Genomic DNA, 26,599 nt, shown 5'->3' with positions numbered 1-26,599 from the left:
CTTAATAACCTAAGACATACCAGCTCTAGTGAATTTTGCCTTCTGAAAAGTGCAACTCATGCAAAATCAAATGCTAGACTAAGCACTGGTATAGGTTACATATTAAATAGTGGGATATACCTTTCATGGGGCTTTTAACTGTAAAAAATGATATTACAGTAGTAATGTTTCAGCCAGATACCTTTCAATATTTATCCCTTAATGGTCCTTTCTTTGGTAAATAAAAAAGATCAAACTATATTTCCTTTAAGATGAAGAGTTTATTTTGCCTTTTGCCTAGAAGCAAAACTAGTGAAAATTAAAGTATAAAAATAAATACAATTTACATTAATGGACATTCCACTCGAAGTAAAAATAACAAAAATAATGTATATAAATAAAAATCCATTAAAAGCACAAAATAATGTCTGGCACTTTTATGAGAAAAAGCTGTGAACATAAAAAAATGTGTAAAACACACAAGCTTTTATCTTTAAATTAAAAAAAAAAACACTCAAGTTTCTTATCCTTAATGTAAAACTAGTTTTCACTTTTCCCAAAACATACTATTTGTTTTAGCTAATTTGCATTAGTGTACACAAAATTTTTAGCATCTATCTTTCTTACTGGAAAGACCCACAATGATATGAGTAAGGTGTATCCTGAGTTTTCAGAATGATAAAGCACAATTTATCATATTAAGAAGATAATTTGATATACTTTGCCTACAAATAAAAAATTGATAACTCAGACATTTTTGACTGTCTTCTAATTTTCTGGTTCACTCATTCAGTAAATGATACATCTCAATAAAGAAATTCAAGTTTACACCCAGAGTAGATTATTATTTTCTGTCTACAGCTGGATGTAAAAGTTAAAGTTCAAACAGAACATAAAATCAGAGAAAACAATCTTTATCTCCACATTCTTAGAAGGCCATTAAGAATATATATAGTCTGCATTTTCAAAATACCAGTATCTTTTTAAAATTCAAGTTAGAAAGATTAAATGTACACATTTTGATTTTATATGAGAAGCACAAAGCCCTTTTTGGAAATGGTATGATAAATTAACAGTGACATTCTCTTTCATAAAATCATGTTCCCTTGGTAACATTTTTTGGTTTATGTTTTAAATGAATAAGTAAGTTAGTGATGAAAAACCATAAACACTGGTGCCTCTTAAATAATGCAGAATTTCAACTAGACAATATTTCTATCCCATTTGAAAATCTAAATTTATTATTACATTATATAGCCCTTTATTCTCTTCTAAATCAAGCATGCTAGAAAAAGCAGACTATGAAGAAACAAAATATGCAGACTAAATAGAAAATATAACTGCATGCAATGTTAATCTATTTTACAGAAATACATGTCAACGCATTTCTGAGTGCTACTGCATTCAAAAAGATTGTGCTGTCTTCCCCAAATTTGTTAGCTTCCACAGAAAGATTTTATAATTTAGTAGAAATGTTTCTAAGAGTACTGGGGTAACATACATTAAACTAACATACATTAAACTAACATTTCTGTAAGACGTGTTGTTGAGAGGAATGTGGACTTGGGACCCAAGTAGTGACCCCCAGCCACTTCTGTGGTAAATTTTAGGTGGACTACAATCAGCAGGCAAGGGTCTATCCTATAACCCTTATGTTTATACTGTAAGTCCAAGAATATGAAGACTGAGAGATTAATCAGAGTTTTTAAAGTTACAAAATCTGCAATAATGTCCCCTTGAATAGAACAGTATGTAATTTATCAAATTCAGCAATCAGTATGCAGAGATGAATGAAATTTATATTTCAGAACTTCTTTATAATTTATCACACCTTTTCAATATTTTATAGAAATAAACCCAAATATCCTTTACAAAAAGGTTCTTGGCAGACATTTGGGTACAGAAAACAAACTTACGTTTGTACAGGTTAAGCACAGAAATGAGTCAGTTACTAAATACTAATTTGTCTTCACCCAAACCTAATATTAAGAGGAAAATGGGGGTGTGGGGAAGGAATTAGCCAGACTGACCACATTATCCAGATACTTGGCTCAGCCCTTTGATGTCACTTGGCCTGTGTAAAGAGAGTCCAGGGTTAAATAAAAAGTCTTGGGCAGGGAAAATAATATGGATGATAACTCTCCCCCCTTTTTTTATCCTAATGAATGTTGTCTTCTTAAATTGTCGCAACATTTGGCCGCTTTCTTTGGATTTTTCCTGCATATACTCCTAAAAATAGAGCAAAATTATTTCTCAATGTTAGTTTTTCTATAATGATACCATTTAATGAATGCTTACTATGTACCAGGCACAAGCTAAGCAATATACATTATCATGTTTAATCCTTGCAGAAAATAATCCTGAGGTAGAAATTGTTACTACTGTTTGAAGGATAATAAAACTGAGACATAGGAGAGTAAGTCACCTGCCTAAGTAATAGAGCTAGAAGTAGAGACTCTCAGAACCCAATTCCACCTGATTTGTTGTTTTACTTAATCATTTTGCATTACTGTCTCCTACTCTGCTTTAATTAGTGGTTTCTGAATTTCACTATAAACTCTTGAGTCAAGCACAAAACATCAAACAAGCGAATATGTTTTAAAACATGTGAGTCAGAGATTGCAGTTTAGTTTGCAACAACTACGAGCAACTTTAAGTCTCTGCAGAAAACTTTTAACACCTTAGAATTCTACTTCAGTCTAACAGTATGATATTCTATCATCATAACAAAAACCAGTTTTCTATAAATTGCTTAATAAAGGTTTTGTTCTCCATGTAGATCAAATTGAAGCATAATTTCAAATTTGTTTGAAACATAATCCAGGCCATTAAAAATCTAAGCAGGAAAGAGTAATCTTTTCAAGAGCAACTATGGATCCTGTGCTGAGATTCATAGTTAGAATTTTAATCGTCATATCCCAAATTTTCAGTTTATGTAAAAGAATAAAATTCTTTAGTCTTTTTCAATTGTTTAAATATGCACTCATGTATAAATAAATCTTTAGAAAAAACAGGAAAGAATTTTTGTACTTGTTTAGATACATGTTAATTGTACATAATTCAAGGGTCAAGTTCATTTATATTAATAATTATGTTGCTATGCAATTAAACCACAATAGTTCTAAATACTGAACTTCATTGTACATATTAACTGCAATGACTTCCTGTTCATCCTTTATACTGTTGAGTATTACTAAATAGAAACAGTAGTTGCTATTTTGCTTATAGGTTCACAAGTGACAAATAGTGGAGATGAAATGCATGAGAAAAGAACATGGAGAGTAGTCACTGTGGCAAATAGATAATATGAGGCAAAACAACAGTAATTCTTCAACAATTTGCCAACTAGCTAGGATTTATCACAATATGTAACACTAACATGGAAAAACAATTGAAAATGTCTTAAAATTCCACATAACTTCACAAGCAACAGATCTGGTGGTTGGTCTGAGTTCTTCCAAAAGGTTATCTTTCAAATCAGCTGATTCTGACTGCCTCTGGAATAAGCAGGATCTTCAACTATGTCATTCTCTTTAATGTTCCCTTTCAACTCCACTGACTGCCACTCACAGTGACTTCCAAAAGATGCCCTTTGCAATTATCTTCTATATATGCGACATTATGAATTTAAACTCACTACCTACATGCAAAAGGTAACAGTCATTTCAGTTATGATCAATATCTTGTTCCCTCTTTGAACTAATGTGAACAAATGGCAATAACATGAAAACATTTCTTAAGTTGCTTGTTCCCTCCTAATTTGGAGGCAATCACTTAGTAATAAAAGCTCTAAAATGTGCCTAATTGTATATTAATGGGAAGATTAGAATTGATTAAAGATTTAATCTTCATTGCCTGGTGATTAATTTAGGTTTCTTTTAAATGTTTAGAAAGCAATATAGTTAAAGGAAAGCATTTTGAAAGTATTTTCAATATATCACATAATTTTTGATGAGCTTAACAAAGTGTCTTAACAAAGATACCTAAAAAACATTAAAACATTAGCTTAAGAGTTTTGCATTAGCTAAACAGTGAATTTGTCTTCTTGCCACCACAAATAGAATTTAAAATTCCATTTTTAGTTTAGCCCTTAAATAATCCTCAGTGAACGTAAAGAGAAATTTAGCTCAAGCTTCTTATTGTGTAAAAAATTAAGAAAAAATAAATAAAACTAACCCCCTCCCACCTGGCATATTCACATGTGACCTTGTGGTTAGATGGAGAAATTTTTCAACCCCTTATGTACAGATACAAATATTCCCCAAAGCTGAACAGAGATGCATAGATTTAGGCATCAGATCACTATTATATTTTACTCCTTTATAAGAAGGTTTCTGAATTAAGCAAGTATAATTCTACAAATTTTTCAGATTAAAAAATATTGTGTTTCCATGGAATTATTACAGAAATCAACATTGGAAACACAGTTTTACTAAGATCTCCTGACTGCTACAAAATACTAACACAAATGATCACTAGTAGGAATGACTGTGAATATGCCAAAATCATGGTGGCATGGAAGACAATATCTCCCACTTGTGTGGCCTGGTTATGGGGAAGCTTGTGCACTTCTATCAAATGGGCTTCAGGGACTCACTTGCTACACACCTGAAACAGGCGCTCTGCTAGGCACTCTGCTCTGTGAAGACTTCTGTCTATTTTGCACAACCCCCTTCACTGATGTCTTAGGGGTTCTAATTGAATATAAAAAAATTAATAAGTCACTTGCATTAAGGTCTAAATGTTCAACATTCAAAGAAAGCAACCATACTGCATCAACTGTTCAAAGCACAAAGCAGCTTGAAAAGCATTTCAGACTCATGCGTGCACCCAGTAAGGAATCTGTACTTTTGCTTCAGCAGGAGACTATAACCATAGTTTACACCTTGTTGGAGAATCACTTTGGTGATGCTAAACTTACTACATGGATGTTTACAATATTTAATGAGCAAAATGGTATGAAATGAAAAGAAAAAACATGCCAACATAAGATGATAATTAAAATATAATACACAACAGTACACCAGAGTTATCTTTGAATACAAAACTTTAAAAGATCTTCCTGGGATCAGCCTTGTGGCATAGTGGTTAGGTCCAGTGCACTCCACTTCAGCAGCCCAGGTTTGCAGGTTCGGATCCCGGGCGCGGACCTACACCAATAGTCAAGCCACGCTGTGGTGGTGACCCACATACAAAATAGAGGAAGATTGGCACAGGTGTTAGCTCAGAGCTAATCTTCCTCAAGTGAAAAAAAAAAAAAGAGGAAGATTGGCAACAGATGTTAGCTCACAGGGAATCTTCCTTCCCCCCCCCCCAAAAAAAAGATCTTCCTAATGCTATAAAAAATATATTTTGGGGCTGGCCCAGTAGTGTAATGGTTAAGTTCATGCACTTCGTGTCAGTGGCTTGGGGTTTGCCAGTTCAGATCCTGGGCACAGACCTACTGACTGCTTATCAAGCCAAGCTGAGGTGGCATCCCACATACAGAAACTAGACGGACCTACAACTATGATATACAACTATGTACCGGGGCTTTGGAGAGAAAAAAGAAAAAGAGGAAGATTGGCAACAGATGTTAGCTCAGGGCCAATCTTCCAAAAAAAAAAAATTTTAAATATCACATTTGAAAAATAGTTATCCCTTATGTAAAGAGCACTAAATTATTTTTCCCTCTCAAAGCTCATCTTGATTTGAATAGTTTTAAATACCCGTGTGTGTTGCGTTCTTACCCTTGCCTACTAAGTAGCCTATGAACAGGTGCATTCTGTCCTTGGTTTGGCTGAAGGATTCTGTTGACAAAGTAAATAAAAAATTAATTCAATAGGATAAATTCAATTTTCCCCCCATTTTCTTTCAATAGATGAAAGATGATAACAGTGAGGTGGAAGTTATCCATGCAATGATGCGACAGATATAATATCACAAAGCAAAGCAAACTGATTAAAGCATATTAATGTGGTACTTATATTTTGCTTATCAAGAGCCCAAACCTTAGGTTATCAGGAAAGAGATGTCCAACATAAGTTTTAATCCTTGTGCTTTTAGGTAATTTATTTGTATACTTTACAAAAACCAGCTTTTCCTTTCAAACATCTGAGAGAAGAAACATCACTCTTCTAAGAGTAGAAAACAGAGATAGTCAGAAATATTAAGCTAGCTTTCTAAGGTTTTTAAATAAGTCTCAAAGACCCCCTGGACTGTGGACTGAACTCAGGACATATGGCAAATTTGCACCAGAGAGAGCATGTCCTACAGAAAGCTCCGGGGACATCTGGTCTGACACGTGAACAGGTGCATGACCCGGTGTTAATACGGATCCTGTCCCTTCGAGCCTCCAACTCAGCAGGGAGTGTTCACTGATGTAATACAGAACAAAGCCAACGAGAAGTAGTCTCGGGCTTTATAAAATTTTCTTTTCTTTAAAAACAAAAAGATAGCCTCTCATTGAGACTAAGTGATTTTTCTCACCTTGTTTCAGAAGGATTTTGTTTAACCAGAAATCTCTTATTTGGCATTCCCATTTCAGCAGCTCTAACACAATATAAAAAGAAGGACACACAAACAAGGTATTTAGAAACGGGAAAGAAAACATGCACATAAATGCAATACAGGATGACAGAAACACATCATCATTGAAACGCTGGGGTACTACTGAGAGACCTGTGCTAAGCATTCTAAAGACTACTTTCGAGAAAGAAGAGTTTTAATGAGATAGTTACTAGGATATTCTTTGCATTAAGTTTTTCCTCCCAAGAAGTCTTTAGGATATTAGAAAAAAGACATATTTAAAAGATATAAAGATTCACTATTTTTAAGACTGATTGGCTACTATACAAGTTGAACATTGTCAAATTTATTAGTTAATACATTTATCTAAAGATGAAATCAGATTTTACCACCTGATTTTACTAAAACTCTTTATATAAAAAGAGATTTCTATCAGCTCAGCTGCAGAAAAGTTAACTGTTCTTTATTTCTAATTAGAATATACAAACAGACCAACAGATGACTAAAATTAATTGGTTTAATAATAATTAATATTAAATTAAATACACATGACACAAAAAAACTTACTTCATGTACTTCTTCCTATCAAGAGACTTCTGTGTTGCAGCTGAAAGAGCCACTCGTGGACTTTTCATTTTATCCTTTAAAATACAAAAGTAACATAAAGCTCTAGTGGTACCAGTAATACCACTAAATTATAGCATAGGATGATCTCAGATTGCATGGAAAAGCTTCTCTTACTAGCATTTTGAATTTTAACTTAGGCTTTATAATTGAAGCAGTCTGATTTTTAAACATTAATTAAAATTGTTTTTTCCAATGAAATAATATAAATTTGGCTTGTTTTTCTTTTGCCAACCACAACTAAGATCTTTGATTCAAACCACAGGTCTCCAACACTATGATATATTTCAAATTAATTTGGAGCCTGTTTTCTAACTCTGATTTCCAAAAAAGACAAAATCCACACGATAGTTTCCAGGACACTCAATCAGGAGTTGCTGATAGTTTTTTATAAGCCATCCAAGCAACATTCAAAGCGTCAACTCCAAAATCAGTCACAAAACAATATGTAATTCTTTCATCAATTTCTTTTAAATCTGTCTACAGATTTAAATGTTGCTGGTAATCCTGGGAATTACTTGTGCTTAGAACTGTAGGAAGGGTGCTATAATCAATAAAGAATGATATTTACTATCAATTACCCCAAATTCAGAAAAACCTCATTTTGAAATAATAAGAAATATATATATTGGTCTCTGCCTCCGGTTCCTAATAACATATGGTCTTTGACACTGGTTCCTAACACAGAGCTCCTAAAACCTTTGTAATCTCCTGAGTGTAGGGTGCCAGGAACATCTTTTGTTCTAATATTTGGTCTTTGACAGAGTTCCTAAATCCCTTGGAATTTCCTGGGTGATAGGAGCATCTTTTGTTCTAATGAGGCAACTTCTGGTGGGCTCCCAGATGGGTACTGTTCACCAGAAAGGCTGAGCATGGTTAGAAACTTGGAACTTTCAGCCTCAGCCCTTATCCTCCAGGGGCAGGAGAGGGGCTAGAGACTGAGTTAATAATCGATCATGCCCACGTGATGAAGCCTCCACAATAATCCTTAAGTATGGGCTTCAGGGAGCCTCCAGGTTAGTGAACACAACCATGTATCAGGAAGGTGGCCCTCCCCAACTCCATGGGGACAGAAGCTCCTGCCCTCGGGACCCTCGCCCTATGCATCTCTTCATCTGGCTGTCCATCGGTATCCTTTGTTATATTCTTTATTATACAATAAACTAGTAAATGTTAAGTGTTTCCCTGAGTTCTGTGGGCCATCCTACAAAAGTATCCAGCACAAGGAGAGGGTCATGGGAACACAGATATATAGCCAGTCTGTCAGAAGTAAAGGTGACAACCTGGGACTTGCAATTGGTGTCTGAAGTAGGGCCAGTCTTGTGGGACTGCTTCAACTTGTAGAATCTGACACTGACTCTAGATAGATAGTATCAGAACCAAACTGAATTGTAGGACACCCAGCTGATGTGGGAGTATTGGTCGGTGTGGGAAAAAAACCACTCATGGTGTCGGAAGCATTTTGTGAGCGTAGAAGAAATAGAGTTTTTCTTTTTCACTCACTCATTTAAAAATCACAGAACATACCATTTGCCTGAGCATTTTCTCTTTGCGAACTTCTCGATCATGATGTAGAATAGACATCCTTTCAGCCGCATCCATTACAAAGAATATGTCATGAATACCATACAGGGCAGCTCGCAACTAGGTTCAAAAGAAGAAAATATTGCCCCCATTTAAAAAGATGAGGTTAGAGTTCAGTAATATTATGTACACTTTTATTTGGAGAAAAAGGTTAAAGTTTCAATTGAAACCTATTTTCAGGGGTTAAAACATTTCCATTTCCTAAAAGCCCTCAGGACGTGCGCATTTACCTGAGCTAACACTCTTTCCTGAAGAGAAGCATCTTGTGCTGAAACAACTCCTCTCTTTAATGGTGCTTCTGACTGGAAACTTCTTATGAATTCCATAGTATCCTGAAAGAAGAAAGGCTCCTTCAAAAACCATTTTTCTAGAAAGATTCATGATCACTGGAGTTTCCTTTGTTCTTTTTTCTCAGTCATTCCAAAATTACTAAGAACACAAAACTATTACCTATCAGAAGTCAAATAGCACTCACTTTAAAGGGAGACAAAAATATACAAACAAGTTCATTTACATATTTTTAAAACTATCTGAATGAGCTTCATAATCAGATTTCTAAAATTACCTAAATTACAGTGACCAAAAAATGTTTGATCTGCCTAAATTCTGAACTTGTCAACTCAGCTGTCACAAGACTGACAGAAACTGAGACAGAAGTGAAACACAAAGATTTACAACAATCTCCTTACTTTTACAGTTTGTCGGAGTTGCTTCAGCTTATCTGTCTGCATGAGCCGACGAGTAAGAAATCCTTTTGCCACCGCAGTGATTTTGTTACACTTTGCTTGTACTTCTGGACTGAAACCCTAAAAGAAATAAGACAGACACAATCTTAAGAATCTGAGCATTATACTCAAGATTCTTTTTCTTAATCTATTACAATGAACCCAATTCTTCTATAGATGTATGCTCTGTATAGTTTCATCTGTAATAAAAGCTAAGCTATTTGATGTATGCAGAAATATTCATGCTCATCTATACAACTTAATATAGCTCTTTAAAAAATTAGATAGATAGACAGAAGACAGACAGACAGACATACAGCATAAAGTTTGCCCACCTGAGACCATTTGGGTTTGGCCCTTCCAAAAGGCCTTGTTACTGAGAGTTTGGTCAAGCCACTTGTTGACGACCCCCAGAGGTAGAATGGTGCTTCACTTGCAGAACCGAAGCTGTGTTGTAGGGCAGAATTTGTGAAACCTAGAGAAATACACATATAGCATTATACTTGATGTCAAATAATCAGAATATGCAGAACACCCAAATAAACGCTTATGCCACTCATTAAGAATAACAACTGCCTCTGCAAGTGATCCACATGAAGACTTAAAATATGGATGGGCTTTAAGCTTATGCACCAGATGGATCTTTTCAACACAAACAGCATCTCAGGATAATTGAAGATGTGAAGATAAGCCCTTACTGGGACTGGGGAATTAGATGTAATTCAAGATCACCTGGGAGGTAGCAAACCGGGTTTTCACTTGATGCATATCACCTGCTGCATGAATGAATAGAGACTGGGCTCTGAGTCCAATTTCCCGATATTTTCCTTGCTAAGGTGCTTTTCTCTGGAACACCTGCTCACCGGTCTGTGCTCTGTTGCTATCATTTCATTTTTCACTAGTTAATAAGCAGCCGGCAAATAGCAGTGGGTTGGACATGGATTACTTGAAGAGGCTACAATTTTAAAGTATGCCAAATAAGATATCTTACCATAGGATAATTTTTTCAAATGGAAAATGATTTTTAAATATTTACCAGAACTATTTGAATTTGAAGTATGAAGTGAGTCCACTTGAGACAGCATTGTTTCTAGCAAACCAGAGTCATTTATTTTTCTCCATTCTAACTCCACCGCATTGTTAATGTCCAGTTCAGAAGCTTCTGCTGTAATCACCTTCTTCTCTTTTAACATTTTCTCCTGTTCTTCTATTTCCTGTAGATTAACAGTTTATGATAACATGCTAGATCTTTCAATTATATCCCAAAATAGTATCATTTTAGGCTTAGCTAAAAGTCTGTGTAATTATCAGCAAATTATTACTTCAATTTTTCCTCTCTCAAATAAAATTGACTAATTTATTTTAAAATGTAAAATACTAAGTATAATAATCTTAGAACAAGTGTCCTTCTTCTTATGATATACTCTTGCAGAATGTATATTTCAGCATCTATTTATAAAATACCTTTTAAAAATATTAAAAGTTTGGAATCAAGGATTCAATAAAGATTCTCTTGATAAATTATGCATTTATTTTTAGATAGGGATCTAAATATTAAACCTCACATTCTGGCAATAAAAATACGATCCATATATCAAAATCAACAAGCCTCTTAGATTAAAACATACAGGGGTAAAAATTACAAGTATCATATACATGACCAAAAGTTAGAGGTATCTGCAGCTAAATTCCACTTACCAGCCCTATATGCCCACATTAATATTCCTCACCTTTTGCAATCTTTCCTGTTCTCTTTCCTGCTCAGCTATGAGTAACGATAACTGCTGGGCATGCTGTTCTTCTAGTCTCTTCCGCATTTCTTCAAAAGCTAACATCTTGCTTTTTAATATCTCCTCGCCTTCTGCAAAGAAACATGCACCCTCAAATTTAGAAAATTTACTACAAGCCTAATATCTGATGTTTTATACCATCAATTTAAATTATGCTTCTGACCAGAGAGTATTCCTGGATCTGACATAATACAATCAAAACATAGGCAGGTTCCCACTCTGAACCACATTCCCCTTTGCTATTCCTCTTATTTCATGCTACCAAATAAAGGCCTGTATCTTACCACCCTTACCCACTCATTCAGTGGATCCCATCGTGATCTGAACTGACGGAGCCAAGACTATATGTTCTGTCAAGACTCGCCTTACTCCACTCAACTTCAAGACCTGGTCCTCATCTGCATCTCACCTCTATTCATTCTTTTGACTCTCGTCCTTCTCCAGGATCTCTGTTATTATAGCTTGTAGTTTTGCTTTGTTTTGATTTTTAAATAAATGTTCTTTTGATAGTGTAAAGCTTCTCAGCTTGAGGTTCCAAAAAAGACTGGATATTAAAATTACAGATATTTTAATTACTAACTAAAAAATTTATTAAATCATTATGACTTTGCAACTTACTGAATAAAAACTGGTGAGACACTTTGAAATGTTGAAATACCAAGAAACACACAGATGTAGCACATATATATTTATGGATCCATTATAATTCAACTAAATTCAAGGAATCATTCTTTCCAAATATACAGTTAATGATTTTTTTTTTTTTTGGTGAGCAAGATGTCCCTGAGCTAACATTTATGCCAATTTTCCTCTATTTTGTATATGGAAGACCGCCACAGCATGGCTTGATGAACAGGGTGTAGGTCCGTGCCCAGGATCTGAACCTGAGAACCTTGGGTTCACTTCGGGCCACCGAAGTGGAGCACATAAACTTAACCATTACACCACTGGGCCAGCCCCTACAGTTAGTGATTTTCATTGAAGAGAAGTATATTATATTTGTCCTACTGCCATGGTATTCCCATAATTTGTTCCTAAGTACATTTTGTTCAGCTACAACAATCTGCATTTGTTCCTGAGCAAGTTTTTATAGGCAAAGGGGGCTGGAAAAGCAGGAGTAGAATTATAACCTTCAGCAAGAAAGGGAAAAGCCCCTTGGCTCAACCACTCACCGACAGCAGGAGTCTATTCAGCTCTGTCTTAAGAAATTTATAAATGAGCGCCTGTCCAGGGCCTCCCTCCCTAGAGAGGCGCCCCCAACTACCGGCTGCTCTCAGCACAGTGCACTGCCTCCCTTGCCCACTTGGACAGCAACCTGGCAGCCTCCATGACTGGCCCCATCTCACATGCACTGGCCTTGCTCTTATTAAGACACTGCAAGAATTGCTACTTGGTTGGTTTTGTGTACTTCTGGTCTTCACTGAGACAGCCTGTAGCCAACACTATGTCATCTACTTAGAGAATGCAAGTTGGCTCCCAAAGTGTCAACTGTTGTTTTTATTAGAGTTCTTATAAAGTTGCACAGGTTTTAAACAGTCTGCCTTGGGCCGGCCCTGTGGCTTAGCGGTTAAGTGCGCACGCTCCGCTGCTGGCGGCCCGGGTTCGATCCCGGGCGCGCACTGACGTCACCACTTCTCCGGCCATGCTGAGGCTGCGTCCCACATACAGCAACTAGAAGGATGTGCAGCTATGACATACAACTATCTACTGGGGCTTTGGGGGAAAAATGAATAAATAAATAAAATTAAACAGTCTGCCTCAACCATATTATTCCTATAAACCCTGTTATTTTTAGTGAGCAATTTTACAGAATGTGAAGTTTTTTTCAGGAAGATATATATCACATTAGAGCTCAAATGTCTATGTCTAAGAACTTAATTGACTTGATTTATATGTCTTCCATATCAGTAATGAAGAATTATGAACCAAACAACAAAGTAAGGAGTAATGAAGAAGAAAGACATGTTTTAGCTGTTAATGTAACACCAGAAGCAACAGAAAGAAATTTGAGATAATTTATATCAATAAAGACACTATTCTTGAAACACTACTCACAGAGCCTTATTTGTGATATTTTCTCTAATAATTTGATGTTAAAGTGTTTACTGAAGAGCCAACTACATGAAGATCTCATTATAAATGAAAGGACAAACTGACGAACTATCAGAAACCATAGTCCAAAGGGAAGACATCATACAATACACTGGGTTAAAGCTGTGAGTAATGTTTCATCCAAGACCTTTTTCCTCCAGTCATTAACAGTATTCTCTGTAATGCCAAGAGGACTGTGAAAGATTCATAACCTATACGAGAAAATCCTTTAAGAAAGCCTATCAAATGTCAACAAACTGTAGCTAATTAGATGCTCCCTGATAAAATAAACGAAATTAAATACCCTGATGAACAGATGAAAATTATTTTGCAAACTACCAATTAAAAGTATTAAATAAAGGTGTGATCTGCTTGGCAGGTATCAAATACTTCGAAGTTTCCTTACCTTTGAAACTCCTTTCTAACATTTTATTCTTGTTGATGTAGACAGACCCCTTAGGGAATCTTTTTTCTGGCAAATGTTGCTTTTCCTGTTCAGCTATTCCAGTTGTTATGACGTAAGGGCAGTTTTCTTTTTGCAAACTATCAACATCTAAATCAAGTCTCCGTTTAACTTTCTCAAAACTGTTATCCAAAAATGATTCATTTCCACAGGATGGCATCGGGGTGTCCATCTGCTGTCTGGGATTCTGGTTTTGCATCAGTAAAGGCGATGGGTTTTTTACATCATAAGACTTATTCAGTTCCATTTGTAAATTGCAGGAGCTTTTCGCTAACACACTGGCTGATTTGAGCCCACTTACGTTTCCAAAGTTTGGACTCACTGGACACTGACTGGCACATGGCTCGTGCAATCTTGGCATTGCACTACAAGTACTGTCCATTTTGTGGGGTCCTCCCCCATCCGATGTTAACTGACCTTCCACGACAGCAAGTCCATGAATGACTTTATTTTCTAGTTGATTTCCTGAAGACTGACATACCCGATTTGGTTTACCTAAAACCATTTCCTGGATGGCTTCTGATGTATTTTTGCTGACATAAACCTTGCTTGAGCACACTCCTGCTAAATCGATTGGTAACTTTGGCACAGTTTCGGGTACGTTTGTTTTTTCATCAGGAGCTTGAATGACTAAGTCTACTGCCTGTTCTTTTCCTTTAGGACTTAACTCACAGGCATTTACTGGGTTATTTATGAGTATGTGACATGCTGACGATGGTCTAGAACGCCTTCGATGCATTTTAGGACTCAGGCTTGGCTCTGGACTAGGTAATTTGGCATACGAACCAGTAAGACTTTTGATAACATTATTTTCAGTAACAAAAGTGGGAATGACTTTGAAATCAGAATCAGGATCTAAAACAGTGGGATGGCCAGTTCGGATAGGTATATCCACTTTAGAAAAGCTACCTAAAGCTGACGTACTCATGCTGCTTGCTTGAGTGGAAGCACCTTGGAGAAGAACATTTGATTTATTAAGGCTTGGTTTGTCAGGAATAACTGAACCACAGTGTTTGCCTAGCAGCTGGGCATTGTCCTTTACACTGTCAGTCACTCTGACAGCATCATTTTCTTTGTCTGAATGACTCTCGTTAACACTCCTCTTTGCATTACTTCTCAGACTGCGTATAGATTGTTCTCTTTCTATATATTCCTTTGACTTTTTCATCAGGTTCTGAAGACTCATTATGTAGGGATCTGGAGTAACTTCTTCCAAAAGTGATGGATCCTGTTCTTCATTTGTTGGGAAGAGACCATCAGAAATAAGAGTCTCTTGTAGGGTTGCTGAGGAGGTCTTTAGAGAAGCTTCGTTTTCTGTGCAGCTAATATTTGAACTATTGCATTGCTTCAGAGAAGTAAATTCTCCTGAGTCCCTAGCTAAGTCTATCCCATTAGATTTAAATTGGTCTTCATTATTCAGTGGCAAAATTCCAGTTATCTTTTCAAATTTTGCTAAAGCAGAGTGTTCAGTAGGGCTTGGCAAGATAGTTGGAAATGTAGCAGGAACACTCAAGTTTCTGACTTCTGAATTACAGTAAACTGTTTCAGTGTCCCACTGATCAAAATCACTCACATTAGGTGCTTTTCTAACCTGAAAAAGGAAATTAAAAATTAATATTTCCTCACGGCACAAAAAGCCTTTGATTTCATTGTTTGCTGAAATAAAAATGAAATTGAAGATTCAGAGTTCTAATATTTGAAAATATAAACAAATAAAAACTCAGATGACCTTTTTCTGTGGTAGTCTATATCACACGGAGCTCAAATTACTGCAAAAAACATCTATTGGTCATCCAGGCCTATTTAATAACAGATTAAAAGAAAAAAAGGAAATTATCTCATCTGATACAATTATGAACATATATATGTACATGTGTATACACACACATATATATCCAGATATCCATGTGCAATCTTGGAATAGAAACATTCTCCTTAACTTTCTTCTGGTTATATGTTATTAATGTCACCAACTGTTCCTCCTATGAGAGCTATCATTTAAGGATAACAATGTATAAGATAAATAGCAAATAATTAAATTTCTTGCATAAATGATTCCCTCTTGAACAAAGACAAACTTGCCCAGGATATTGATTAAGCAAAAATAATTTAGTAATAAGACTCCTGCCTCCCACATGCTTAATCCAAATTTTAACTAAAATCCTTCTGTATGATGAGGCAAATTTGTAGTAAATGATAGCTCAGCCATGTAGCTTAAATTACTTAAAAATAAGAAAAATTTCAACTTAAAACCCAATTCATTAAAGCAAATTTCAATCTGATTAACTAATGGTCATTTAAAATAGCAATCTGTTAATGAGTTTCAGAACAAGCAAAGTAAGTAAAAAATGTGATTTATTAAGATGAGAACAATTGTATACACAAGAGATCCAACGGAAAAAAATTAGAATTATATTTTGTATCTAAATAATTCAACTTTGCAAAAGAATAAAAAGTGAACTAGGACGGTTTCTAAAGATTATACAAGCATATATTAAACTGGCAGAAATCATCATCATATGAATATAGACTCTAGGATCCTGAATATTAAAATAGTTTTAGGTTGTTTTGTATGTGTTTTTTCCCCAGACCACATGGTACTGCTGTTTTACCTTACAAATCCCAAGCCATGTAATGGTTTCCAGGTACTAAGCAACAAACAGTACAACAAGGTGTACTTCAGTCCCAGCCTCAGGACCAAAATAAAACAGAAGGGATACAGAATTATGAAATCCATGAACATGTTTGTGGGGTTAAGTAAAATAAACGATTTCCTTACAATATCTCACATTTCACATTTGTGATATTCAGCAGCTATGTTTTTGTACACCACTAAAATGAGCCTTTGGTTAGACGATTTAAATAACAACAACAAAAAACTATCACAGACTCCTAGGTTTCACAGGTGAAACAGACCTTAGAAATCTACTTGTATTACATAAAATTTCTCTATCTGCATAATTAATTCAATACAGTTCAACAATGTACATGCTCTATTAAACAGAGAAAGTTTTAAGACTCACCAATAATATCACTAGTAGTATATTTGATATATTCCCTCAATGACCAAGAATGATATGCCATTTTTGTTTCAGTAATAGGAAATATCTAGTAAATCAAAAACCCACTCTTTTTGGGTGGGTTTGATTTTGGGTATTGGGTTGGGCTACACATATTTTTTAAATTTAATATGAGCAGTAATTATAATCTGCAAGTTAAAATCTACTCCCCACAGGGAAATGAAGGTAGCAGTTAGTGGACAAGATCCTAAGGTTCACTGTACATGTGTCATCTAGTATGAATTACACAAACTGCAAACCTGTAAGATTAAGAAAAAATAAAAAGAAGTAACCTGCAAAACAGTGCTATTTATGGCAGAAATTATTTGCTCAATCTCATTAACATTTTTTTCTTTTTAGTGTGAAATGATCCAGACCTTAAAACAAATTGTTTCTACAAATTTAAATTAAGCTAAATAAAAATTATTGCAAAAGGTATGGATGTGTTGTTTAAATGGCTTCAATTTGGATCTATGATGCATCTAGGCAATGCTATTTATCTAATCTAAAGTGCATTTGTGAATCTAAGAGCAGAATTCCTACCAAAAAAACCTGGGGGCAGTTATTTACTTTAGCAGAGAAGAAGAATAAGGTCATTGAGTCAACAGTCTGATTAGTTCAGAGGTAAACTACAACGGCCAATTCTATCATTTTGTCACTGAGAAGTCAGTGTTTTTAGAGTCATAAGACACAGACAATAAACGGTTATATTCAGTGTACGGCTCCATTGTCTAAGTACCCTCTGACTCAAGTACTGGGCATCACTACCAAGCGAGTGAATTTTCTTTGGAGTAACTGAAATGGAATATCACAAATTACAAAACTTCTCAAACATAACAGTAAAGTGCATTGGTGATTACCCAGTAAGTGCAAATATATTTCTGAAAAATTACCATCAATGCTTACCTCATGATTTCTTAATTATAACTTAAAAGAGCTTAAATTACACACCTGAACATTTTCAAGAATCTCCTGGACACGAGTCAATAAAGCTTTCTTCCTATTAACCTGCTTTCTCGCTTCTACATCAAGTGCTTTCTGCTTTTCTTGTTGCATTTCCTTTCTTTTCTCAACGTTAAGCTGCAAAACATCATAAATACGTAATTATTTCTCAGAAATGTAAAAATATCATAAAATCAGGAAATTTTGAATCAGAATGATTAAAAACATGTACAACAGGTACAACTATCCGTAATGAAAGAAATCCGAACAGTGGTTGGGAGTAATGACCGGGATGGGGCATGCGAGATCCTTCTTCGGTGATGAAGATGTTCTGTGTGGGTGTGAGTTACACAAGTGTGTGCCATATATCAAAGCTCATGGAACTTTAATACTTAAGATCTGTACATTTTACTATATGTAAATTACTCTCAATTTGAAAATAAAAGTTAAAGGAAAAAAAAAACCTGTTCATGTACCAAATGCTCTAAAATGAGAGATAAAATTAGCTCTTTGACACTGCTGGCTTTTCATTTGGCAATATCTTACTTCATTGGGTCAGTTAGATTTTTCAACTTGAATCTTCTAATCAGTATACATTTTACCTCTTTGCTACCTCAAGATAATGTCCAAAGGTTTAATGAGAAAAGGAACAGATAATGTTTTATTTGCCTACAAAATCAGAACACATTCATTGTACTCTCCAATAAAAATATAATGTACCTAAAAAACTGGAGACTTCTAAGCATTATATCTTTTTATAATGGATTTATTTTTTTTTTATGAGGAAGATCAGCCCTGAGCTAACATCTGTGCTAATCCTCCTCTTTTTGCTGAGGAAGACCAGCTCTGAGCTAACATCTATTGCCAATCCTCCTCCTTTTTTTTCTTCCCCAAAGCCCCAGTAGATAGTTGTAGGTCATAGTTGCACATCCTTCTAGTTGCTGTATGTGGGACGCGGCCTCAGCATGGCTGGAGAAGCAGTGCGTGGGTGCGTGCCAGGGATCTGAACCCAGGCTGCCAGTAGCGGAGCATGCGCACTTAACCACTAAGCAACGGGGGCCAGCCCCTATAATGGATTTAAATGTTAATTATTAAGTCCTGGAAAGTTTAGTCACTGTGAGAAAGAGCCAAGACGTATTTTAGGCTTACACAAATGGAAAACATATAAAAAATCATTCCCAAGTTATAATATTCATCTATCAAATACAACATAAAAACATGGATTAAGGTCCATAAAGATCAGATTTTTCTTATAAACAAATAACTGATGGAGTCATAGACCCTAAACAACAAGGATCAGACATTTTGATCCATATTAAACTAATCAAGCATATGTCATCAAGCAGCTGATAAAGATGTTGTTTTAAAATTTTTTTCTTATTTGCATGGTACCAAAGAATTATGCCACAGTTTACTTGCTAATCAAAAAGGGGAAAATGTATACCTTTAAAGAGTCATTTGGCAGTCTCTACTGTAAAAGCAACTGTTCAAACTAAACATCACTAACACAGGGACAACTAGACACTATAACTTCTAATTTAATTTAATATGAAGTACCTGGCATCATCTCCAAAGAATTCTTGCCAAAAATGTTTAACCTGTCTCTCATCAACTTTTAGACTTAATTTCTAGTTTGTAGGAAGTATAGGGACTAGAGGACAAGTTAAATATCACTATGAGGAAATAATTAGACAAATCCAAAATGTAAAGCATTCTACAAGATAACTGGTCCAGTCTTTTTAAAGATTTACTATGATAAAAAAAAATTTTTTTAAGAGGTACAGGAACTGTTCCAGATCAAAAGAAATTAAAAGAACATAACAAGCAAATGCTATTTGTGAACTTTGACTGGATCCAGATTAGAAAAAAAGTTATAAAAGACATTTTGAGCACAAACGAAGAAATTTGAATATGAACAGAATATTAGATGCTATTAAAATTATTATTAATTTTCTTAAGGTGTGATAATGGTATGGGGTTTATGTAGGAGAATATCCTTATTTTTAGACTATGTATACCAAAATATTTAGAGGAGACGTGCCATGTATGTGCAATTTTCAAATGGCTCAGCAATAAAACAAAAAAGTATGTACATATACACACACACATATATAAAAAATCACAAACATGATAAAGCAAAGATGGCAAAATAGTAAAAATTGTTTAATCCAGATGATAGATACATGGGTGGTCATTGTACTATCCTTTCAACTTTTCTGTATATTTGGAAATTTCATTAGAAAAAGTTAGCAGAAAATATTGATCTTTTAACTCTGGTTATACAAAAAAAAAAATAAATTTAAAACTCACTTTCTTTTAATAATATTAATTTTCTTATTTGAAATTAAGTTATATACATTTAAAAAATATTCAATCAGTATCAAAGGGTATATGATGAAAAGTGTGTCTTCCCTCCCATCCTATATTCCCTCACCCCTCCCCAGAGAAAGAATATAATATGCTTATTGAAAACCCAAAGAGTTAACGTATATTGAATACCTCCTATGATCCAGGTAGTGTTCTAAGCATTTACATTTAGTAGTTCATTTAATCCTCAAAACAGCCCTATGAGGTAGGCATTATTTTCATCCTCTCTTAACAAAGAAAGAAAATTGACCTGCAAATTCACAGACCAGGAAAGTGGCAGAACAGTGATCTGAACCCAGGCCAGCAGTGTCCAGCCGGGCTTCTAACCACTACTCCACGCGGCCTCTGAGAGCATGCTGTGCGCAGGGATTACTGTGGCTTGTGGCGATTTAGATCTACCATACTCATTTTAACAGCATGTATGAAAGGCTATAAAATGGACCAGTTAGTTAAACTAGCCTACTATCGCTGGACAGTCAGGTTGTTCGTCAATCTTTTGCTATTTTAACCAATGCTACTGTAACCTTGTACATATTTCTTCAAGAATACAGACGAGCATAATTGTAAGATATTCCCAAAAATGGAATTGCTGAGGCAAAGGTTTTGTACACTTCTAAATTCTGATAAACATTACCAAATTGCTCACCAAAAAATAAAATCTCAGCAAAAGTCCCTTGTAAGTGCCTTTTCCCCACAACCTAAGACGCACTAGGTCCTATCACATCTTTGCCAATCTAGTAGGTAAAGAATGCTAACTCATTTGTATTTCTTTAATTATGAATAAGGGTTAAGCATCTTTTCAATGTTTATAAGCCTTTCTTTTGTTTTTCTGTGAACTACCTTAGTGGTTCACTACAGAAAAAAAGATTGTTTAAAGTAAAAGAAAGTTTACCAGTGGAGAAAGCACAGCCACTCCATGGAAGCGAATAAGCGAGATGCTTTCAGACTGGACAGGTAGAAAACTCTCTGTGGACAGTGATGCTTCTTGGATTCTGGCAAGACTTTTCTCACAGAACTTCTCATACTCCTCCATCTTCCCACAATCACACTACAAGAGAAAAAAATGTCAAAAATGAGAAAAATAGATCTTAATTATTGGGCCAATTTTGTAGAGCACTGAAATATTCCTAGAATTCACAATTCCTAAAACTGGCCTTCCCAAAATGGTTTCACTGATCAGAAGCTAATTCCTGGTTATAAGTAAGCACCTCACGATACTACCCAGTGAAGCCTTGGTTCATATATTATATATTTCTGAACATTTGTATGTAAATCAATATTTAAATGTGATTAGTTTAGAAAAGTACTAAGAACTCACCAGTGAAGTTTCCTTTTTAAAGGAAACAAAGTTCTGTACCAGTTTACTAACTTCAGATTATAAAATAGATATTTTCTTTAGCAGGACTTATCTACACAGCACAAGAAAAAGTAAAAAATAAAAGGCAGAAATGCTTTTGTAGCCAAAAAAAAGAAATAAGGGCTATTTAAATAAAAGAGGGTATTTACTTTCAACACTTCTTTTTCTATCATGGAGTTCAAAGTCCGTTATACTTACATATCTTAAGAATTTCTTTTCTACTCCATGGTCACTAGCCAAATCAGTCAGGGGCAGAAAACAGAACATCTATTGGCTCTGGTATTAATTCCATTTTATTGTTGAAAATTGGAACTATCACGAAACTACTTAAAACAATCAGCCCAGGAACTGCACAATTTCTGAAAAATTGTGAGGGTGGCTATGAAAATACAAGGTAACCAGGAAGGATTAGGCAGCATATTCATTCGTCTAGGAAGCATGAAATATTTGATTGCTTGTTTCCATAGCATTATGTCTGGCATTGTTTCCTTTAAATAAGCAAGGGAAAATAAAGAGACATCATCAAAATCATAACCACCAAGGGTACAAACTGTAAAAACAGAAAACCTAATACAATAATGTTCCTTTAAGATACCATAAATAGTGTTCATCTTAAAACAATTAACTAATTAACAAAAAAAAGAAAGGGCAGAGAAATTCAATTCATGATGTGAAATATGCAAAGATGAAGATACAATATGATACTGTCCTAAACCTCAAAGTACTTACAAATTCAGTACACTAAGGTGTCAGGGACAAATTATAGTGCAATTAGAAATGAAGAAAAAGCATTTTCAAAATTATGATTAGATTATGAAAAAATAAGATGTATTGCTAATTTTGACCAACAGCTAGTTTTATTAATAACAAAACTTCTTCCTACCATCTCATCCATTCTAATTATTTCTATATTAAATTTACTCCAAGTGAGAGTTTAATTTCAAAGAAATGGTTCTCTAGAGTATGAGATTATTCTGCAAACCAATATTGATAAAACAAACAAAAGTAAAAAACAAACATAACACCTTACTGCATGATAACCATAGCAAGGCCCCATTTGTCAGTCTGGATTTCAACCCACATTATATCTTAACAACCAAAATACGCAGAAGCTAAGATGTAAGAGAAATTCAAATGACCCCATTTCTGCTAAAATACTTCAAAATATTTTTTACCACAGCCCATGCATCCAGCATTACAGACAACATAAATAGCTGACTCATACAATTAATGTAATATTCTTCGTATGGATACACAAGCAAACATGAAATTCTATTTTAAAGGTCTGAGAAATTTAAGGAAATAAAATATCTTTATGGCAATAGTTCTATTTTTCTTTCAGCAACATCATGAAGATATATGCCTCATGCTTTAGAAAGTTAAATTCATATCCCTTTAACAGTACATGTATGTCAGACATATTGCAGATCCACAGTAAGAGATTATTATTACAGCATAATTTATAGCATATGATAATGCATTCACCACCCAAATACAAGCGCCAATAAGGTGATTACGGAAATTACCAAATGATCCCAGAGCGTGACTGGATCCTTCTTATATTTCAGTCTCAGCTTGGATGTCGCCTCCTCGGAGAGGGTGTCGCCGACGAGCCCATCTAAATTAACCCTGTGACAGTCACTATCACATTGCCCTGCTGTTTTCCAATTTTCATAGCACTTACCACTATCTGAAATTATCTTATTTCCTTGGTTTTCGCCTGTCTTCCTCCACCAAAACGTAAGCTCCATAAGCACAGGTACTTTCTCAGTCTTGCTCACCACTGAAGCCCCATTACACAGAACACTGTCAGCACACAGTTGGCATTTGATAAAAGCGCTGAATAAATGAATTAGGGTAATTAGCTCAAACAATAACGAAAACCAGGAGAAAAAAGAGAGTGGACTACATAGCAAAGAAGCTAGCAAGGAAGAAGGGAATTGAGAGAATGGAGTTTCATGGATGACCCTATTCTCAGAGAAGCTGGTACCTCTAAACTGCAAAGGCAACCGTTTAAAAAGTGAGCGTCCGTATCCTATATTAAGACACTTCGTCTCTCACACCACAATTACCTCTGTCAGCAGGGTTTTATTTTAAGGGAGCCCCGACTACAAGGCCACGCCAAGCACAAATCTACTGCCCCATACTTTACCACCAGGCATTACTGGTCCACTTGAATTAATAATTTGTCAGCTGCATCAAGTTCAGACATGTCTCATTTCTCCATTTATACCATGACTTCTCCAAATGAGCCTCTTTGCAAACCCCACAAACTCATGGTCCTGCTACCTGCTCCTCAGCAGTGCTCTCCCAGAGATGTCACTGAAGGGAATGGTAAAAGTAGCACAGAACAGATCTGGCCTTGTTGTCAGATCCTAGCTGGTTGTTTACCCATCAGTCTTCCCAAAGACATAAACGTCTTATAGAGGTAATAAAGGGGAAAGTTTCTTATTCAGGCCCATACTAGCTGTATGTTCTTGGCAATTCACTTACCATCTCTATGCAGTCTATACGGTCTCCTTATCTGTAAAATAGGAATAACCTGAGTATTTGTCTCAAAGAGATTCTATGAGGATTCGATGAATTAATACACGCATGGCAATTACTATATTGCAGGACATGCAGAGAGCATCAATAAATGGGGCCGCTTTCGTTATGAAGAGGAGGAGGAGGATTTTTATCACTAGATTATGAACTCCTGGAGGGCAGCGACAGTGCTTGGTTCCTGGCAAAATTCAAATATAACTTGAAAACATGGAAAGGGGGTCAACGGCTTCCTCGCTTCGCTGTTTCCAGACCGCTCCCCATTAAATCAATCTCTAGGCGCCTGCCATTTGCCTAAACTGGGGATAGGGAACTGGAATGACAACCAGACAGAAGCAAAGGGTGGGAACCACCTAGCAGCATCAGGGGCAATCAAGAGAACTTGCTTTATTATCCTCATGTTTATGCCCCAGAGAGGCGCAGAGGCAGAGTAAACAGTGCTCCTGGGGCCTCTGGTTGTGGTCACCGGCGTTCAGAAATGTCCAGTGCTCACCCCGGGGACGCCTCCCTCGCCAGCATCGTAGAAGAAAAACGCCCCACACTGTTTGAGCAACAGGCGGTGGTCCCCGGCTCTGGCCCGAGTTTATTTACAGGGGATCCTCTGCCCCAGCGCCCCACGCCCACCTCCCCCAGCTCCTCTGGAAGGCTCCATCCCGAGGGCCCACCAGGCGGTGTCAGCATCCGAGCATCACCTCCGCGCCCGGGCACCCGCCTCCCGACACCCGGCGCCCTTCCAGGGTCTCGAAGCCCGGGGGCCCAGCACCCGCGCTCGGGCTGTCCAGAGCCCGCCCTCAGCTCTCAGGGCGCCAATGCCGCCTTGCCCGGTGGCCTCGGAGCCGGGACCGGCTGAGGATCGAGCCCGCTCCTCACGCACACACCTGATCTCCCACGGCCCGGGCAGGTTTTCTCCCCTCGCCCCGGGCCTTGTGAGGAAGCCAACGGCTCAATCGGTACAGACAGAGAGCAGCTCGGTTCGCCGCCGCCTTCTCCTCCTCTTCCCCGCCATATTACGGGTCTCAGGCGGCAACGCGGGCTCCTGGCAACCGCCGCCGCCGCTGCTCGGACTCCACCTCTCCCCACCGCCACTTCCGGCGGTTGCTTCCCAGGCTGTTGGAACCGTTGGGCCTCCAGAAAACTACAATCCCCGAGGTGCATTGCGCGCCTGGGTAGGCGCCCTGGCCCAATGATGGAGGGAGTAGTACTTACGAGCAGCGCGGTGCACGCTGGGAAACGTAGTCTTCACTACGAGCTGGGGCCTCTGCAGGTAAAATTTATGTGGGAACGCCCCAGGTCTGAAGCCGCCTGAAATGTTCCTTGAAGTTGCTATTTTTCACTTATCCGTACAGAGATAACCTCATTCTGTGTGGTCGTTGGAAAAGATACAACATTCACCGAAATTTTTTCTCTGTAAATAAAATATTGCTGAATCCTAGAATGCCAACTCCAAGCCTTAAGACATCCCTGACCCTTTGGCAAATCAGTGGGAAAAACGTCCAAGAAAGGTAACAGATTCAAGATGGCCCAAAAAGCCCCGAATGTTTTACCAGAGTTCTCTGTCTAAACAACATGTTACCAGCTTTCCAAAATACAATGCAGCAGCCGCTTTCATTTGCTAACTCGGCTTTACCTTTTGCCTCTTTTACTGACCCTGCTTCCCGTGCCTATACTTGCATATATAAAATGAAAGTTTTAAAAGTGCCTATCACAAGGGTGGCTGTGAGGAACAACTGAGATATTCTTGCACAGTGCCTGGTGCATAAGCCCTACTATTAGCCCGTAGTAGAAGGACAAGTAAGGTTACGAGGATGAGTAGCAGTGCAAAAAAAAGTCACCTGGCCTAAAACTGGAGTGGCTTGAGTCAGTCCTGACGCTGCCATTAACTGCTCAACTCTCTTCACCTCTCCTGGCCTCAGTTTCCTCATCTATAAAACGAGGGAATCATTAAAATCCCTTCCAGCTTTATAATCCGATTGTACCTGCTTTGCTATGCTCTTTCGTTCCCTCAGAATCTGAAAAATCCTTCTAAAGTCGACTGAATTCATTCACTCCTGAGATAAGACCTACCCACTGAGGCTGTTGTGAGAATAAACGAGATAACGCATAAATTATTCGCTAGCACAGAACCTGGAATACGGTAAGTGCTCTATAAATGTTGGCGTGCTCCCTAACACTATTATTTTCCCCCACGAGAGCAGGGACCGTGCCGGTCCTGTTCACTGCCGTGTCCAAGCACCTGGACTGGTGTTTGGCACATCTTGAATTGAATACATAAATAGTCTGAGCGTTCTGCTCCTTCAAGGCTCCCCGGGAAGTTTCCTCGAAGGCGGAATGAAGGGGTCACTAAGGTCCCTCCAAGTCCTGCAACTGTACAATGGGTCTTGCATCCCTCCCCTTCTCGAGTCTGAAAGCCCTGGTTGAAGGCCCCACCCCGGCATAATCCAAAACCACTTTGGAACTCGAGCCTGGGGCCGGGGCCCGCCTGCGTTGCCATGGCAGCGGCTCCGCCCCCGAGAGCTGGAGCTCCCCGGCCCTGATTGGCTGGACGGCCGGCTCCTTCTCCCGCTGCG

General features: G+C 37.0%; 1 protein-coding gene across 7 annotated transcripts; it reads right to left on the bottom strand.

Moving 5' to 3' along the window:
* Positions 1-242: 242 nt before the first annotated feature.
* Positions 243-25,094, bottom strand: CCP110 (centriolar coiled-coil protein 110). Of its 7 annotated transcripts, XM_087417057.1 has the most exons (18): positions 24,911-25,094; positions 23,982-24,012; positions 23,173-23,327; positions 21,687-21,976; positions 21,024-21,179; positions 17,774-17,902; positions 13,707-15,354; positions 11,150-11,280; positions 10,456-10,633; positions 9,755-9,894; positions 9,384-9,500; positions 8,925-9,026; positions 8,638-8,754; positions 7,054-7,127; positions 6,448-6,510; positions 5,709-5,768; positions 4,588-4,673; positions 243-2,208 (listed from the first exon to the last, which is right to left on the bottom strand). In XM_087417057.1, exons 4-18 carry the CDS (start codon positions 21,753-21,755, stop codon positions 2,156-2,158), a joined length of 3,123 nt encoding a protein of 1,040 aa, XP_087273183.1. In that variant the 5' UTR covers positions 21,756-21,976; positions 23,173-23,327; positions 23,982-24,012; positions 24,911-25,094; the 3' UTR covers positions 243-2,155. The 7 variants fall into 7 exon arrangements, with proteins under 7 accessions (XP_087273183.1, XP_087273182.1, XP_087273184.1 ...); XM_087417056.1 differs by lacking the exon at positions 23,982-24,012; XM_087417058.1 differs by lacking the exons at positions 4,588-4,673; positions 23,982-24,012 and having other exon boundaries at positions 24,911-25,093.
* Positions 25,095-26,599: the final 1,505 nt, after the last annotated feature.

This window comes from Ceratotherium simum, chromosome 26, assembly GCF_057802395.1.
Source record: "Ceratotherium simum simum isolate JZ-2026a chromosome 26, ASM5780239v1, whole genome shotgun sequence".
NCBI lineage: Eukaryota > Metazoa > Chordata > Mammalia > Perissodactyla > Rhinocerotidae > Ceratotherium > Ceratotherium simum.
This window is presented reverse-complemented; position numbering and strand designations above follow the sequence as displayed.